The sequence below is a fragment of the Artemia franciscana genome, chromosome 14 (genome assembly GCF_032884065.1).
Source record: "Artemia franciscana chromosome 14, ASM3288406v1, whole genome shotgun sequence".
In the NCBI taxonomy this organism is placed as follows: Eukaryota; Metazoa; Arthropoda; class Branchiopoda; order Anostraca; family Artemiidae; genus Artemia; species Artemia franciscana.
This window is the reverse complement of record NC_088876.1, coordinates 12502056-12519042: the sequence shown is the minus strand read 5'-3', so window position 1 is coordinate 12519042 and position 16987 is coordinate 12502056. Positions and strand designations below refer to the sequence as shown.

The window sequence follows — 16987 nt, the reverse complement described above, 5'->3', positions numbered from 1 at the left end:
TATTAGATTTGGTATACCAAATAAATAATATTAGATACAACAACTGACAAAAACCATCTAGAATCCGCGCATTTAATTTCATTAGACTACTTCACATACAGTGACACGTGATTGGACTCTTTAATTTCCGTTAAATGAATATCTTTGTGAGATGTAAGAACAGACATGTCTTGGGAACGAAATGGCAAACAGAGCAGTAAGAAAGTCTTACTGCTGTTTATATATATAAACAAGCTTACATTTAGATGTGAGGTAAACCAAGAAACGGTATATATATATATATATATATATATATATATATATATATATATATATATATATATATATATATATATATATATATATATATATATATATATACATAAATATTTATATAACGTAAATATAAAAAGGAAGCTTTGCGGGCTCTTTAGCTTACAAACAGTCGGCTTCACCAGGTTTTGTTGCCCACCTCCACTTGTTCTGGCCTGCAACTCTCAGCAATGGGGGCTTGGGCTTTCAGTTCCAAGAAAAAAAAAAAAAAAGCCTGATGTCACCTCCTTCCACTTACCTAGTTTATCAGCTGTATCTAGCATAAAGTAGGCTTGGTTGAGCCTTTGTTGCTTCTGTCCGGTCACATGGGCCTTCAGCCCTTGCAATCACAGCCTTACTAACAATGTGTTCCTCCATTTACTTCACTCACTACAGTTGGCAGCCCACGTCTATGTCCCTTGCAAAAACTTGAGCCTTTGCCCCTCACACGCTTTATTATCATTGCGCCAAATCCTCCCTTTTTTAGTTTATATTTTCCAGAATATTTAGGCTATTTCCAAGCTCCTGGTTATGTAACTATTCAGCAAAAACCTTGACATTTCTAGCTTGATTATTTTAGCAATGTTTTTCAGTGTGAAGAAAAAAAGAATGCAAACAAAAACCCACTCATGCTCTTGATCATACATTCACAAAAATGTAGGGGGGGGTGGGGGTGATTCTTTGTTTTTCTGAATTTTTACAAGGAAAATACCAAATCAGGTATTTGTCAATTATAATGCCTCAAAAAATGTTTTCCAAAATCTAGAGTGAAGGGCAGTTCCTCCCTCGACTGGCACCCCTGGCCTTAATGTAAATTTAACTCAAGATGTTACAAAATGAAGTTATTTGTCTTCTAATTATATTTTACGATGCATCGCATTCTAAGTTAGGAATTCTTCAAATATTATTAATTTAAAATATTTCAATAGCAACGTAAAAAACTACAAAAGAAACGAAGGGAAAAATAAATTAAACTTACCCCGAAATCCACCCCAACCAAGTGCAGAAGCACATCTAGATTGAGTACCTGGTGGACCACTTCTTCTAGCTGAGAGCGTGCTAGGATTGGAAGCTTCACTTTGAAAATCTCCGAGAACTGACCCTCCTCGTTTGACATCAAGCTCATCTAGCGAAAAAAATGGAAATATTAATAGTGGAATATACTCTCATTAAACATTATTCCCTAACCACTAGTCATATAAGCTTGGAAGATATTCCCACATTCATCTTTAAACATACCTGAAGTAGTATGTCCCGTTTAAACGGCAATAATGCAGTCTGGAAGTCTAATTAAGTTCGGCGTCAAACCACCCATTTTGTGGAGAAAAACAACAGATGTTCAATATTAGTAACAATACTTTAGTATCATCACAAGTTTTATTGCTTAATGTAGCCCATTTTCCTTGAACTTACTGATGGCTAACATAAAAATTTAAATATGTATATATCTATTTTCTTGAGCATATATATATATATATATATATATATATATATATATATATATATATATATATATATATATATATATATATATATATATATATATATATATATATATATATATACATATATATATATATAGAAGTTAAATTGCTATATGTTAAGAAGACTAAGTCACTAAGGCTAGGAATAAGTGAAGATGAAAAAGTGACTTTGGATAGCAAAAGATTGATCAGGCGGACAGCTTCACTTACATTGGTAGTATGATTAGTAAAGACGATGGGAGCAGTGAAGATATTAAAATGAGAATAGCCAGGGTGTTTTTTCACACTTAAAAAAAAGTTTGAAAGAATAGGAAGATAAGTCTACAAACGAAGATTAGAATATTGGAAGGTTCAGTGATGACAGTGGTCAAATATGGCTCTGAAGCATGGGCACTGCGAAAAGCGGATGAAGGTTTACTCGAAGTTTTCCAGAGAATTGCCTGCGGATTGTTCTGGGTACCCGGCTGACTGACCGTATTTCAAACAGTAGGCTGTACGAAAAATGTGGTTCAATCCCATTTTCTAGGGCTATAATGAAAGAAAGGTTGAGATGGCTAGGGCACGTTCTGCGGATGAAGGATGATAGATTAATGAAGATTGTCCTTTTCGGCCAACCGTCTAGGGCTAAACGGAAAGCAGGACGTCCTCGTTTGGGGTGAGAAGATGTCATTAGGAAAGATTTAAAGGAAGTAGGAACTTCCTGGGAGGGTGTAAAGAAGGAGGCGTTGAATAGATTGGGATTGAGGAGGAGCGTGCGTAACTGTGTTGACCTCAGGTGGCTTGGTGCTGCGGTGAGTTGTTAGTAGTAGTAGAAATAGTATATACATATATACGTAGATATTTTGAATAGAACGTAAAGTTTTCCTGAATTTCAGTTTTTGCTCAATTTTTTTTTTAAGTTGATTTTTTTAACATACAGATCGAAGCTTTCATGTACTATATCATAACTAATATAATACTTCAAATAGACTAACTGTAAATTTATTATATTAATATTCAATGTAATTTGATAATAATAATTAATATAAATTAATATAATTATTTCAATATTATTTGCCTAAATAGTGAATATTTATAAGAAACAATTGAATATTAAAAAAAAAACTTTATCTCCTCTGGGCAAATTTATTCCTCCTCATTGTTCATGGTTATGATTATCAGTTGTAATTATTCAACGCTGTTAATTGTATATTAGTTTATAAATATTTCACAAGAAAATTTAACAAAATTCTTTACCTTTTCTCTGAGAAAATTCCTCCTTCATGGCTTTTAGCTCACGATTTAAATCAGTCAATAAGTCTTCCTTACTCAGACGAGCCCAGGCTCCATTGTTCTCCATCATCTCACGAATTGATTCTCTCATTGATAAATCCTGATCACTTTCAGGCTGCTCAATTAGCTAACAAAAAACAAATTATCCAAATCAGCCTTATTAAATCTAATTAAAAATACTTCAAATGATCGAAAAAAATTATTTTTTCTTCTGGCGATTTATTACAAAAAGATGAAAACAAATTTAAAAACTGAATTATCAGAAAAGTGTTGCTGTCTTCGCAACTATCAACTGATTCTGATGATACTTTATGCTGAGTTCAAACGCAAAGGATTTCAAGAATCAAGTTTCACTTCTTATTGACAAGGGTGCATTTTACACAGTGTTCAATTTCCTTAACCATTTGAAAGCGAAACTTCGCAATAAATATACAACAAAATCATAAAACACAGTTTTTTGGAATCATTTTGAACACATTCAAAAGCCATAAGTGATAGTAGGATAACAAAGAAAATATAAGAAGTGTAGGAAAAACTTTGACACTTCATGTTAGTGTTGGCCGAGTGCCTAAATACTCTGTAAAAAGTTGGGACTGATTTATTAGTTTGCCCATATATTGGGTTTTGCAAAAAAAAAAAAAAAAAAAAAAAAAAAAAAAAAAAAAAAAAAAAAAAAAAAAAAAAAAAAAAAAAAAAAAAAAAAAAAAAAAAAAAAAAAAAACAAGAGCTAGAAAAAAAGGCTCAATAGTAACCGAAACTATAAAAAACGGAATTTTTATAACAATAGTTACATCAAAAGAATCGCATTTTAATGCTGATTTTAAATATATAAATTTCGTCAAGTTTAGACTTACCAATCCAAAATAAAAAGCCTGAGAAAATTTGCCTTATTTTAGAAAATAGGAGTAAACACCCCTTAAAAGTCATAGAATCTTAAAGAAAATCACACCATCAGATTTAACGTATCAGAGAACTATACAGTAAAAGTTCCAAGCTCCTATCTACAGATATGTGGAATTTTGTATTTTTTGCCACAAGACAGATGACGGATGCGTGTTTATTTGTTTTTTTTTTCCAGGGGTGATCGTATCGACCCAGTGGTCCTAGAATGTCGCAAGAGGGCTCATTATAATGTAAATTAAAGGTTCTAGTGCCTTTTTTGAGTGACCAAAAAAATTGGAGGGCACCTAGGCCCCCTCCCAAGCTCATATTTTTCCCATAGTCACCGGATCAAAATTCTGAGATAGCCATTTTATTCAGCATAGTCAAAAAACCTAACAACTACGTCTTTGAGGACGACTTACTCCCCCAAAGTTCCCGTGGGAGGGGCTGCAAGTTACAAACTTTGACCAGTGTTTACGTATTGTAATGTTTATTGGGAAGAGTACAGATGCTTTCAGAGGGATTTTTTTGGTTAGGGGGAGGGGTTTATGCAGGGGGAACTTTTCATGGAGGAATTTGTCATGGTGGAAGAAAATTTCTGGAAGAGAATTCTTTTAGCATTAAAAAAAAAACAATGAAAAAATAAATATGAAAAAGCTTTTTCCAACAGAAAGTAAGGAGCAGCATTAGAACTTAAAACAAACAGAAATTATTATGCATATGAGGGGCTCACCTCCTCCTAATACCTTGCTCTTTACGCTAAAGTAAGTTTATTAATTTCAACTATTTATTCTACAGCCTTTGTGATTGAGGGGTACTTCTTAAGGAATTTGGACAAAATTTAAGCTCTAGTGTAAAGAGCGAGATATTGACGAGAGGGTAAACCCCACGTATACGTAATAAAAATATAAGAATACAGAAGCTCGTTACGTAAGTTAATTCGTAAGTTACGCATATTTTTACTAACAAAAACATTCGTAAAAAATTATAAGTTCTAGTTGCCTTTTTAAATAACAAAAAATTGGAGGGTAACTAGGCCTACTTCCCCGCTCTTTTTTTCTCAAAATCGTCCGATCAAAACTATGAGAAAGCCATTTAGCTAAAACAAATAAATTAATATGCAAATTTAGTTTTAATTATTCATGCGTGGAGAGCCAAAATCAAAACATGCATTAATTCAAAAACGTTCAGAAATTAAATAAATAAAAAAAGTTTTTTTATTGCATACACTTTTTTAAACTATCTCAACAAATTTTTTTTCAAAAATCCTCTTTACCTTACTCCAGATAAACGGTTTGAGCAGTAGATAGAGAGGAGGTCGGTATGTAGCAAGAAAAAGCAAGAACTCCCAAAAGTGGAGGCCACAGTCCAGACGGTCACCTACTTCTCTTATACATTTGGCAATTCGACTCCATTCCAAAGCTAGTTGTTTCTCGAAGCAGGTCAATAACACTCGAAAACCTATTATGATAAGTGGGCATATTAGCACATGGCTACAACATATACAAATTTTTTAAAGGACAATAAGAAAATAATATGCACCAACCCCAGAAGCTTTTGCGTTTATTGGCATAAAAGATAAATAACTTTAGTGTAAAAGAAATTTAGGAGCGTTTTTTTAAGAACAAAATTAAATTAAAAAAAACGATAAAAAGAAGCAACATAAAACATTAAGAAAAAAACAACAAAATTCTATACAAAGTATCATAAACAATAAACTTTTACCATGTAAGGCAGCCCTTAAGGTAGATGAAACGTTATTTTAAGACATTCCATTGACTTTAGGACTTTCGTTCTTACAGGTGGCCTTTAAGAATGAGCTTATCATGGTTAAAATATGGCTTGCTTGAAAATAATCGCAACTACATCGAACCTTACTTTGTATCGCAAACTGATGAGATACAAGGAAGAGACTTTTAACCTGATCACATTATACACTACACTATATACATATGGACAAAATTATCGCCTGACTTAAGATTTATGGGTATAATTGTATTTTTGAAAACTTATAAGGCTCAGTAAATAAAACATTTTTGTTAAATTTTGAAATTCGACCGCTCAAAAACAAAACCTTTTTCTTGCAAAACACGTTTTCATTAACTTCATTTTTAACAAGGCTTCATAAGAATAATTGCTACTATTAAGTTTTGAACGGCAAAGATATCAAATAGAACCTCTAGCAATTAAGGAGACGTGATCAGTAGATACAGCAAGGTCAAAAGCCATCTATCGGGTTTTCCGATAGGAAAACCCAAAAGGAATTCCTTTTGATTTTCACCTGTTAAGGTGTTCCTTTAGATTTCAAACTATTACAAATAACTCTTTCACCGTTACCTAAAACTTACCTAAAAAGGCCGCTTTGTAAATAGATGGCTTTATTGCAACTTTTGTAGCTTCGGGGGGATGGATATTGATACTTACTGAGCCTCTTGATTGCTCAGCTTTCGAAGTGGGAGTCGGTGGTACTAAGCTTTGGGACCTCAAAGGAGGGGGAGTAACTGCATGAATGATGGTAGTAAGAGCAAAGCTTATGTCAGCATGTCTCAACCTTAATGTGTCTGAAAATAAAGGAATATAAATTTGATGCTCTAATAAAACTGTTAATGCTCGGAAATAGTTTATTTTCAAATATAGCAACCAATATGGTGAATCTTCAGTGTAGCGAGAAGCGAGGGATTGACCTCACAATCCTACCGAAAAGGAGAGAATGGTCACCCAGGTCCACATCACGAAAGAGGGGCTCAAAAACAAGCGGTGGCATAAATGACTTTCTTCATGAAAAATCTCACTAAATCCTCAGCTGTTTAAATGGATATATTCATAATTTTTAGGACTTTCATAGGTGCAGAATCCCAAAATTTTGGTAGCCCCCCCCCAATCCCTGCGTATGTAGGCATGGAAACTGTCAAAAAAACTAAGCTTTTGTTTACCCTTCTTTTATAAAAGACACTGTATTAACTAAATATTAGTTAATGCTTTAGTACTTCGGTTTCTATATAATCTGGTTTAGAATAAATCATCTCACCTGTTCATGGCTACTTTTTTCTCTGCATAAACCAGAATCCTTAAAAGTCGGCAGAATTAGCTGACGGTCTCCATAACCATGACCACAATAAGAGGGAATAAGAGATAATCCTTTGCAAGAACTATTGATAGTACACAATCAAAATCACGAAAAAAAACATAGCAGGACTCTGTCCTCAGTTATTTTGATGTTTTCAACCATTCTTGAACTTTTTTATGCTCGTCTCAACAAACGTCATTTTGTTTTAGTATTAAAAGAACCATTCGAAAATGAACATTGTTTTATGAACTTATTATATAGATGCTTAAGTCGAAGCTCCCATAATCCTGCCGAAAGGCTTTTCATCACAAATTTATTTGGATTGTGTTCATTAAAAAGTTTAGTGATTGGAATAAAGTTCTTATGTAATTTATAAGGTTCCCTACGAAAAAAAGAACAACAAACTGTTGATATTATTTCATGGGATCCAACATGTTATTAAAAAGAGAGGATTTGCCAAGATTCATATATGGTCAATCAGACAAGTACGCAGGAATATATTCCTTTTCTATGGGACTAAGGCCACTTTCACGAATAATTCCGTAGATTGCTCAAGGATCTCATGAAAAAATCATCATATATTTTTGAGCTTGGCCCGGAGGCTCCTTTCCTAGTTCAATACCTATTCAGAGTTTATAAATAATACAAAATAAAGCACACATTTAGGTTAATTCTATAACATTTTTATATGGAAGAGTTATGTCAATAAAAATAGTTAATGCGTCTTTAAAACATTGGTCTGCATTGGATGTTTTGCGATTTGATTACTCTAATATTGGAAGCAACGTCTTAAAAGCTGAAAAGGCATAAAATGACTCACCTTTTTTTCCTGACCCAATTCGAAGGCAGAGAGGGAGCAGCAGGTTGAGAAGAAACGATTCAGTCTTCAAAGAACTGGGAAATACTGAACTCCCACCGCAGATTTGTTCCAGCGACTGGGATTCCTGAAAAAATTTGAAAACTAAAAACAAAGAAAAGATACCAAATTCACTTCAGCTATCTATAGGTTTAATTTTAAGACTACATGACGCCGTCTACTTAATATCAGTAATTGGAAAGATTATTTATTGTGGAAGAAACGTGAGTCGATTTCTCATTGCTCTTATTCCTTTTTCCCTAACCACTTTGTCCTCTAAGCTTTAAGATACAAAGCATGATTAAAACAAAAGAAGAATCATGGCTCAAAACTGCTTTATTTGCATAACAAATATGAGAAGAACGCGCCACAATTCTGAGATAACGGAGGACTAAGGTAAAAAAGAAAACAAAAAGAAAAGCAATATCTACTGGCCTTTTTTCGTTGTTAAAGGTCAATATAATAACCTAATGCGTAGTGTGTTCATGTTGGTGAAGACTTTGTACAGAACACCTAGCAAACTGACTTTGCGATAGAGGCAGGTGGCCATGAAAGGTAAATTCAACAAGAAAATTTACCGGAATCCGCAAAAGGGTGAAGCCCACAGTAAAGATGATGATATAATTAAATTAACACCATAAAAATTTAGCATTTTTCAAAAACTAACTTCTCAGATTTTCATCACCCTTTTCAAATAACAGAATAATTTCTTCAGTTATAAAATTCTACGTTTTTTTAAGACTATGATGGTAACATCGAAGCAATGGTTATTGTATACTGGAAGAGAGATTAAGTAATTTTAAAAATAGAGATCCGGAACTCTTTACAAGTAGCCAAAAAGAATATACACAAACAAAGAAACGTTTAGACAATTTTTTCGCAGCAAGTGACAAGTTTGACAAAGAAAATATGGATGGCTAATGGATTTTTTTTTTACATTTTTTTTTTAAGATACAAATTGACATAAAAAACACGTAAAGATAATAACACAAATGAGCTCAGTAATATCGAAGCAATAAGCGTAGCTGCCCAATTTTTACCGGCATTTTAAAACCTATTGGTGGTTTTAGAAACGTTTGTCGTCTTAAGCTCAAGCGGAAAAAGCAGTAGATAAAGCATATAATAGCTATATTTTTATTATAGGGCCACGCTAGGGCCAGTATTTGTATTCTGACAATTGCCGCTGCTAGTATTTGTAATACTCGGCCATGCTGGTACCAGTATACATAGTCTTGCGCCACTAGTGGCAGCGTTGATATAACTAGTTTAGGTATCACGGCCTACGGTATCTCACAGAACACCTGTGACGTACCACAGACTTCTACAAGTTCTGCCCTCGCCGGTTTATGTGCTGTAGTGTGATAACAGCTATGACCGGTACGGCTACTACAAGTGTACTATTTGTGGGGAGTAGGTGCCACATTATTTGGCCCACAGTGGCCCACACTCCTTTCCAAAATCTTATCTTCCCTCGAGGACGATACCTCAAAAAAACATATGACCTATTTCTAATACTCCAAATACTCTTTACTCTCTCTCTCTTTCTAAAGTGAGCTCATTACCTAGTCAAATAGCTGATAAATGTCACCAATGTAGAAAAGATAAAAAATCATATTATTTCCAGATCAAGCTCACAAAACGTACTCTAATGACTTCTGTCTGGCTCGAAGCGCGCGAAGGTATGGCTCAAGAGAGTTCAGCCAATCATAAAAATCAAGGAGTGGGGCATGCGTACCCCATTACTTAAAATCAATGGCCTGCACTCTTCCTAATTACCCACCGTTGTTAATTGTAAAAGACGGGTTTTTAACCAGCAAATGAGTCACCACTAAACCCTCTATTTTCCTATAGACGGATTATATTTTCTACATTTTCTTATAATTATATTATAATTTCCTATATTTTCCTATACTATACTCGTCTATTTTAAGCTAATTAGTGGAACTTTGAGAATTTACCAAGGATAGGTCAAAAGATACTGAAGTGTAAAGGGGAATTTATTCAAGGCAGTATACAAACGGGCATGGTATTTAAGAGTAAACGGGAGATGCATGAAACAAAGACTACCAAAGTTGAAATAAATTTAGGTTAAAGAAGATATTTATCTGAGGGACATGATGCCTTGTGTTAAAATGCAGACAAGCAATAAAAAGGTTCAAATTAAAAGCAAATGGACTTACCATAGAAATGTCCGTATACATCTGAAAGGAAAACAAACTAACATTTAGATGTGATGTAAACCAAGAAACGGTATATGGTATAAATATATATACATATATATATATATATATATATATATATATATATATATGTAACGTGGTTTACAAAAAAAAAAAAATCACGGATCAAACGATAGTTCTAAACATACAAGGTAACTCTTTTCTAAGCAAGTATATATATATATGTATATATATATATATATATTTATATATATATATATATATATATATATATATATATATATATATATATATATATATATATATATATATATATATATATATATATATATATATATATATATATATATATATATTTATATATATATATATATATATATATATATATATATATACAGTTATATAACTGGTTATATATATAACCAGTTGACCAATAAAGACTGATTTCGTTTGAAAAACACATTTGGGCGAGCTTATGACTGATATCGATAGATTGCTGATACGTTGTTAGTGCCAGAATGGGAAGACGTTACCTCTGCGGCACAGCTTCGAGATTAGTGCAGAGGCTTCGTCGACGGCTTATGTGCCAGGAATGGCTCTAGTGGATATTGGGTCTAAACTAAGGTATTTTTGATTACACAGAAGAAGTTTAGCGAGTCCTCTCGAGACAAAAGAACAAGTAAGATGCTGGAAGAAGCAAAAAAATGTATGGGTTTGCAGCCCAAAAAAATTTGGGCTTAATATGTAATCTTCAGATTGTCACATAATACAAAGCTTAATTTTGTGACAAATTCAGACACTGTCAAAGAGAAAAAAAAATATGTAAATAGACATAAAAATATACAAGAAGGCATATATGCACTCGTTTGTCTCTCAAAATATTTTGTTTAAATTAAGTCTGTTATAAAATTTTGAATCAGAATTTTGTCTAGACTGCAGTAAAGTTCAGAAGCGAAGCCTGTAAGACGACGGGTAATAAGACAAAAAAGAAAAGAAAGACGGTACCACAAGCTCTTCATGAAAATTGGTAAAAATTATTCCCCCATCCGCAAAAAAAAAAAAAAAAAAAAAATCGAAGTCACCTTTGTTTTGCACCTATGGTTTAACTATATATAAAATAAACTGAATTCCTATAAAAAGGTTTTATTTAGAGATACCTACCAATAACATGGGCAGATAAACTCATGCATTCACTTCAACGAAAGAAAAGATTCCACAAATTTAAATACTGTAAAAAATTGGGATTAAACTCAACTTATGCTTTTAATTTAGAATTTTTCTATTTCTATTTGAGAGGAGTTAATAGCCGTAATACCACTTAATTTGTACTGCACTCATGTTGAATTGCTAAAAAACAAAAATTATTTTCAGGTTCCAATCTTTTTTGGTATGAAGCATAAGTTATTCGAACTAACCAAATAACCAACTTCGCCAGGTTTTTGCCAAAATAACCCTTCTTCTGCCATCTTGAGCTCATACAAATAATTGATATTTAGATTAAAAATGTCATTAAAGCATCACAAAATCTAAACCATTTATTGCCAGAAAAAACCCTCTCTTTATATTAACTATAGCAATTTAGAATTGCCGATAGTTTAAAATGAATAAATGTTACTTTATTTTTAATTTGTTTTAAGCTTAAGGCCCTTTTCCTAATTTTTAGAGTTAATTTCTTGAATAGTCAATGAAATAGTTTTTTTTAGCGTTGATTGTTTTTTTTTCCACTGTTATTTCCGCCAATATTCTTCTAATATTCTCCTCTTTTCAATTCTCATTATGCTTCATTATCAACTATTTGTCATTCATGGTCCCTAGCTTAGTATGTTCCTATATCTTTCGTATTCTATTTTCGATGTTTCTTTTCCAGTTATTTATTGTTTTTGATAGTTGCCATGCACTTATTTTAACTCATACTGACCTGGTCTCTAAAATCTAGTGATAGTGTGTTATTCTGGTTTTACATGTTAAATATATCGAGCATAAATAATCTGAGTAAGAAGTTCAATAAAAGAATTCCATGAATAAAAAATGAACGAAATTTGATAAATGAATTATACAGTATTACACACCAAATTTTACACAAAAACAAAATTATATACAGTATTATAGACTATATATAATATATACCAAGTTTCATTGTCAGCAGAAGGAAATGATTTTGGCTACTTCATTAGATTGAATTATTTGTAGTGATACTAAAAAAAAACTCATACCGATACAGACAGAATTTGGGCACTGATCAGTCTCATTGCAACGCTACAAAAATTTCCAGGAGGGGGTGTCACCTTGAAATGTTTTTGAATCGGACTGCCAGCTAACCGCGAAGGAGAACTCTCATTTCCACTTGCCGACATAGATGTTGCTTCACACATTATAAGAGCCTGAAAAAAAAAAAAAAATAAAATTCCGCATCTTACAAATGTTGAATTCAAAACCTGCTTTGATGGGTCAGTTCTACAAGAATTTAAGCATATTAGCCTTAATTCCATGCACTGCGTATCCTGCATGAATTAAATTCAATGTTAGAATGTTTAGTTTTGAGCTTACTTCGTGATTTTTAGTCTGTCTCCAAACTTAAAACAACGAAATACAAGCCTTCCAGTGCAATAATTTCGATTCTAAAGACTGCAGAACATTCAGGAATGAATGTTAACGTTTAGTTGTTCATTTTCTATAATAATTATATAAGTTCAATCACCACACTGTCTAGACTTGCCAATGACAGAAACGTAATTAAAATGTAGAACACGACATAAACGTTCTGATGCTCAGCGTACAAGGGCGCAGATATTCAGATTTTAATATTATCTTTCGGGATTGCGTGGATTAATAATCTTTTAAGCATGTTTACAAAACTAAACGTCAAATTACAGTGCATCAGCTTTTTATACATTTGGTTTTCCCTGCTAATCAAAACCAAAATATGTCCTACACGGTTATACTAAAGAACGAATCAATTTCTTTTTGCGCTTTAGAAACGAAATATGTGGTTGAAACAGAACTCTTTATACTGAATTTAAACATGTGATCTAACTTGAATTACTCATGGTTTTGTTTTTAAGTTATTCTAAGCTGGTTTTTGGCAACCTTTGGTTGTTTTGGAAAATAGCAACTACAATTCCGACCGCAAACACCTGTACCATAAGGATCATACCTTATTTGAAGTCAAAAAGATAAACGAATCCATAATTTTTGTCAATTATTTAAAGGTAAAAAAATAAAAATCAAAATAAAACTGTGTAATTGGCTAAAAGCGTTGAAGGGGAAAATTTTGCCATTATAGTGGACATTAGAAGCTATATTACCAAGGGTATGGATATCTTACCCACATTTCGTTTGTTTTTTGCTTGCGGGTTTGATTAAATATCAAAGCAAGAATGTGTTCTAAAAAGATTTATTTGATCTAGTTTTTAAACAACAAATTCAAACCTAACTTAGTGTTAGTGTTTGATTACACAAATTGGAATGGTTAGTTGAAGCTGGTCAGGTTAGAATTTTACTTCTTTTTTTTTAAATAGTCATGATAAATGAAACCATTCGTTATTACCTAAAGAAGTAGTTTCAACGGTAATGGGTAATAGAAGAAGAAATACAATAAGAGCTAGAAGTAGATGGAAAACCAGTACCTGACAGGTTCCCGTGAGAGACTTGAGGTGCTGAACATGAACTATATATGGATGGCGATTCAGCGTTATGTAGAGCCCTTCCAGCAGCCCCGTGACAGAGTTCCAATCAGTTTGCTTCTGAGAAAGAAATCAATTCAAATTAACGAATTCGGCTTGTAAAGTGGTAGTAACAAATCTTCAAAAATGAAGCTGACAAGATCTAACCAAGATTCAATTCGTTAACAATAAAATCAAAGAAATATGTTCTCTCATTCGTGCTACAATAAATTCTACAGAAAAAATCATTTATTTCCAGTTTTTTCCCGATTATTGTAGCACATTAAAATGTTACTAAATCATGCAGTTATAGGATCCAGCAATAACTAAGAAAAAGAAGAAAGTAAGAGGAAAAAAAAAACGCTGTAACGAATAATAGACATACTTTTATCGATTACATCCTATAGTTATAGATTAAATAAAAAAAAACTACTTTTTTTTAACTGAAAGTAAGGAGCGACATTAAAACTTAAAACGAACAGAAATTACTCCGTGTATTAAAGGGACTGTTCCCTTCTCAACGTCCCGCTCTATACGCTAAAGTTTGACTCTTTCTCTCAATTCTACATTATTAAACAGCAAAAAAGCGAGGTATTTAGGAGGTGAAGAACTCCTCATGTGCGTAATAATCTCTTTTCGTTTAAAGTTTTAATGCTACATCTTACTCTCAATTGAAAAATTTTTTCATGTTTATTTTTTCATTGTTTTTTTTTATAGTAATGCTAGAAAATCCTGCGCCCTTTTCATTAAATTTCTCTTCCTTCATGACATATTCCTCCAAGGAAAGATCCTCCCACATAGCCCCCTCCCCTCAACCCCCCCCCAAACCAAGAAAATCCCCCTGAAAACGTCTGCACACTTCCCAATAACCATTACCGTGTGTAAACAATGGTCAAAGTATGTAACTTGCAGCCACTCCCCCGGGGACTGTGGGGGAGTAAATCATCCCCAAAGACATAGTTGTCATGATTTTCGACTATGCTGAACCAAATAGCTATCTCAAAATTTTGATCCGTTGAATTTGGGTAAAAAATGAGCGTGGGAGGGGGCCTAGGTGCCCTCCAATTTTTTTGGTCACTTAAAAAGGGCACTAGAACTTTTAATTCCCGTTAGAATGAGCCCTCTTGCGACATTCTAGGACTACTTGGTCGATACGATGACCCCTGAAAAAAAAAAAAAAAAAAAAAAAAACAACAAATAAACACGCACCCGTGATCTGTCTTCTGGCAAAAAATACGAAATTCCACATTTTTGTAGATAGGAGCTAGAAATTATTGCAATAGGGTTCTCTGATATGCTGAATGCGATAGTGTGATTTTCCTTAAGATTTATGACTTTTAGGGGGTGTTTCCTCCTATTTTCCGAAATAAAGCAAATTTTCTCAGGCTCGTAACTTTTGATGACGAAGACTAAATTTGATGAAACTTATATATTTAAAATCAGCATGAAAATCCAATTCTTTTGAAGTATCTTTTAGTATCAAAATTCCGTTTTTTAGAGTTTCATTGACTATTGAGCCAGGTCGCTCCTTACTACAGTTCGTTACCACGAACTGTTTGACATAATATGACACAGAGCTCAGCAAAAATAAATATATATAAAATACTCTAAGTGCATCTAAAGATACAATCCCAATTATAAGAAAAAATAACTACATTTAACCGTGGCGTAAAAACCACTTGTTTTCCATTCATGTTTTCTAGGAATCTTTCTCGGGAAGGGGCATGGGGGAGCGACCAAGCAGTTTAAAGAGAGAACACTCACGTTTAAATACTCTAAATTTCATCACTCTAAACAGTTGATATAACACAAGATGAGGTTTTAACCAATAATTTGCTTTTCCAAGCATCATATGACCCAATTTTAAAGAGGTTGAATAACACATACGACAGCTACGTGAGCTCACACAGATTAAAGCTCAGAACTCGAGGTAGACTTAGTCGTTAAATATACTTACTCCGGCAATATGCTTCTTGAAAATTTTCACATAAAGTTTATCCAATCGACGCAGGAGCATCATTAAAGTGGGACGTAGCGTTTCAGCTGACCAATCACACGCAGGCATAAGCTCCTTCATGTATCGCAACAGTCCCACACTGGACATGCATGCATCATCGTAAGGGGCTTCTTTTAGCAAGGTGTGAGCAATATCAGCAAGCCGCTACAAAATAAAAATAGCAATTAGATTTTTGAGGTTACAGGAAAACCCGATCATGCCGTTAAATTGATCTTAGGGTATACAATCGTTTTCCGTGCAAGATTTATTTAGTATTTCAAAGAGAATGGTTGAACTACCTGAAACAAACTGATAGAAATAGACCTCATAAAAATACTTAAGATTTTGTATTTTGAGTCCACTTCTGGAAGTTTTTTTGTTGCTTTCTTTAACTTGAGATTTTTCTCTCTGTTTATTTTTGGTATTTTTGTTTATTATTTTCTATTATTCAGATGGCAGGTCTTGATATTTGATTATTACTTCATATATGAATAGTAAATGTGTTGATTTTCGGTTCTATTTGGGTTTAATAAATTATGTACTTTTTAGTCCGAAAATGATTCTATGTAACTTATCGATTAGTTCCTTTAATACATCAAAGATAGCATACAAATTTTATTTAATAAATGAAAAAATTTTGTCCAGAAAGTAATTTTTACCCTAATTCATACATGTTGGAAAATACTATGTCGGCAGGACCCATCAGAATCTAGACAAACAGTTACAACAGCATAAAAATGACATAGACAAGGCCTTAATTTCAAATAGTTCCAACAACTCCTTTGATTCTGCTTTAGGTTGGCATATATTTAATAACCCGTCCCACATGATACTTTTTGAAAACTCTTCACTCATTAGTAATGATTTGGGAATAAAACAGGTGGTTCGAGAATCAATCGAAATTAATCTCAAAATAAATAATAATATTTCTTTGAACAGGGACTTGGGGGAATACTCACTAAATTCTTTATACTCAAATTTAATTAAAAATGATCTAACAAAATATTTTACTAAACCGGTTTATAATAGTACTGAACCAACTACGAAAAGGCCTTTGAGACAGGCTGCTAAACAAGCAAGATTAGCTTTAAGAAATTGAAACTAATCATTTTATTCTCTTCAGTTTGAATGAGCTTATATTCTCGTTTCATTCTTTTCGCCAGTCCTGGTTGAACTTAGTTGAAGTAAGGATGCTAGGGCTATTTTTAAAAAAAAATTTTTAAAAGTGTTTTTAATTATTCAGTTTTAATCCTCACAATTTGATGTAAGTTCTTTTATATATATATATATATATATA

General features: G+C 32.9%; 1 protein-coding gene across 9 annotated transcripts in view; it reads right to left on the bottom strand.

The window, feature by feature from the left end:
- Window positions 1-16987, bottom strand: part of LOC136035321 (protein unc-80 homolog) — a 287805-nt gene that overhangs the window by 17984 nt on the left and 252834 nt on the right. For all 9 annotated transcript variants that reach the window (XM_065717033.1, XM_065717036.1, XM_065717037.1 and 6 more), the window contains 9 exons: window positions 15652-15855; window positions 13659-13775; window positions 12246-12413; window positions 10033-10053; window positions 7817-7940; window positions 6278-6490; window positions 5206-5390; window positions 3012-3174; window positions 1271-1417 (listed from right to left, as the gene is read on the bottom strand). In XM_065717033.1, coding sequence (XP_065573105.1) covers window positions 1271-1417; window positions 3012-3174; window positions 5206-5390; window positions 6278-6490; window positions 7817-7940; window positions 10033-10053; window positions 12246-12413; window positions 13659-13775; window positions 15652-15855 — 1342 coding nt within the window. The remainder of the gene's footprint in view (window positions 1-1270; window positions 1418-3011; window positions 3175-5205; window positions 5391-6277; window positions 6491-7816; window positions 7941-10032; window positions 10054-12245; window positions 12414-13658; window positions 13776-15651; window positions 15856-16987) is intronic.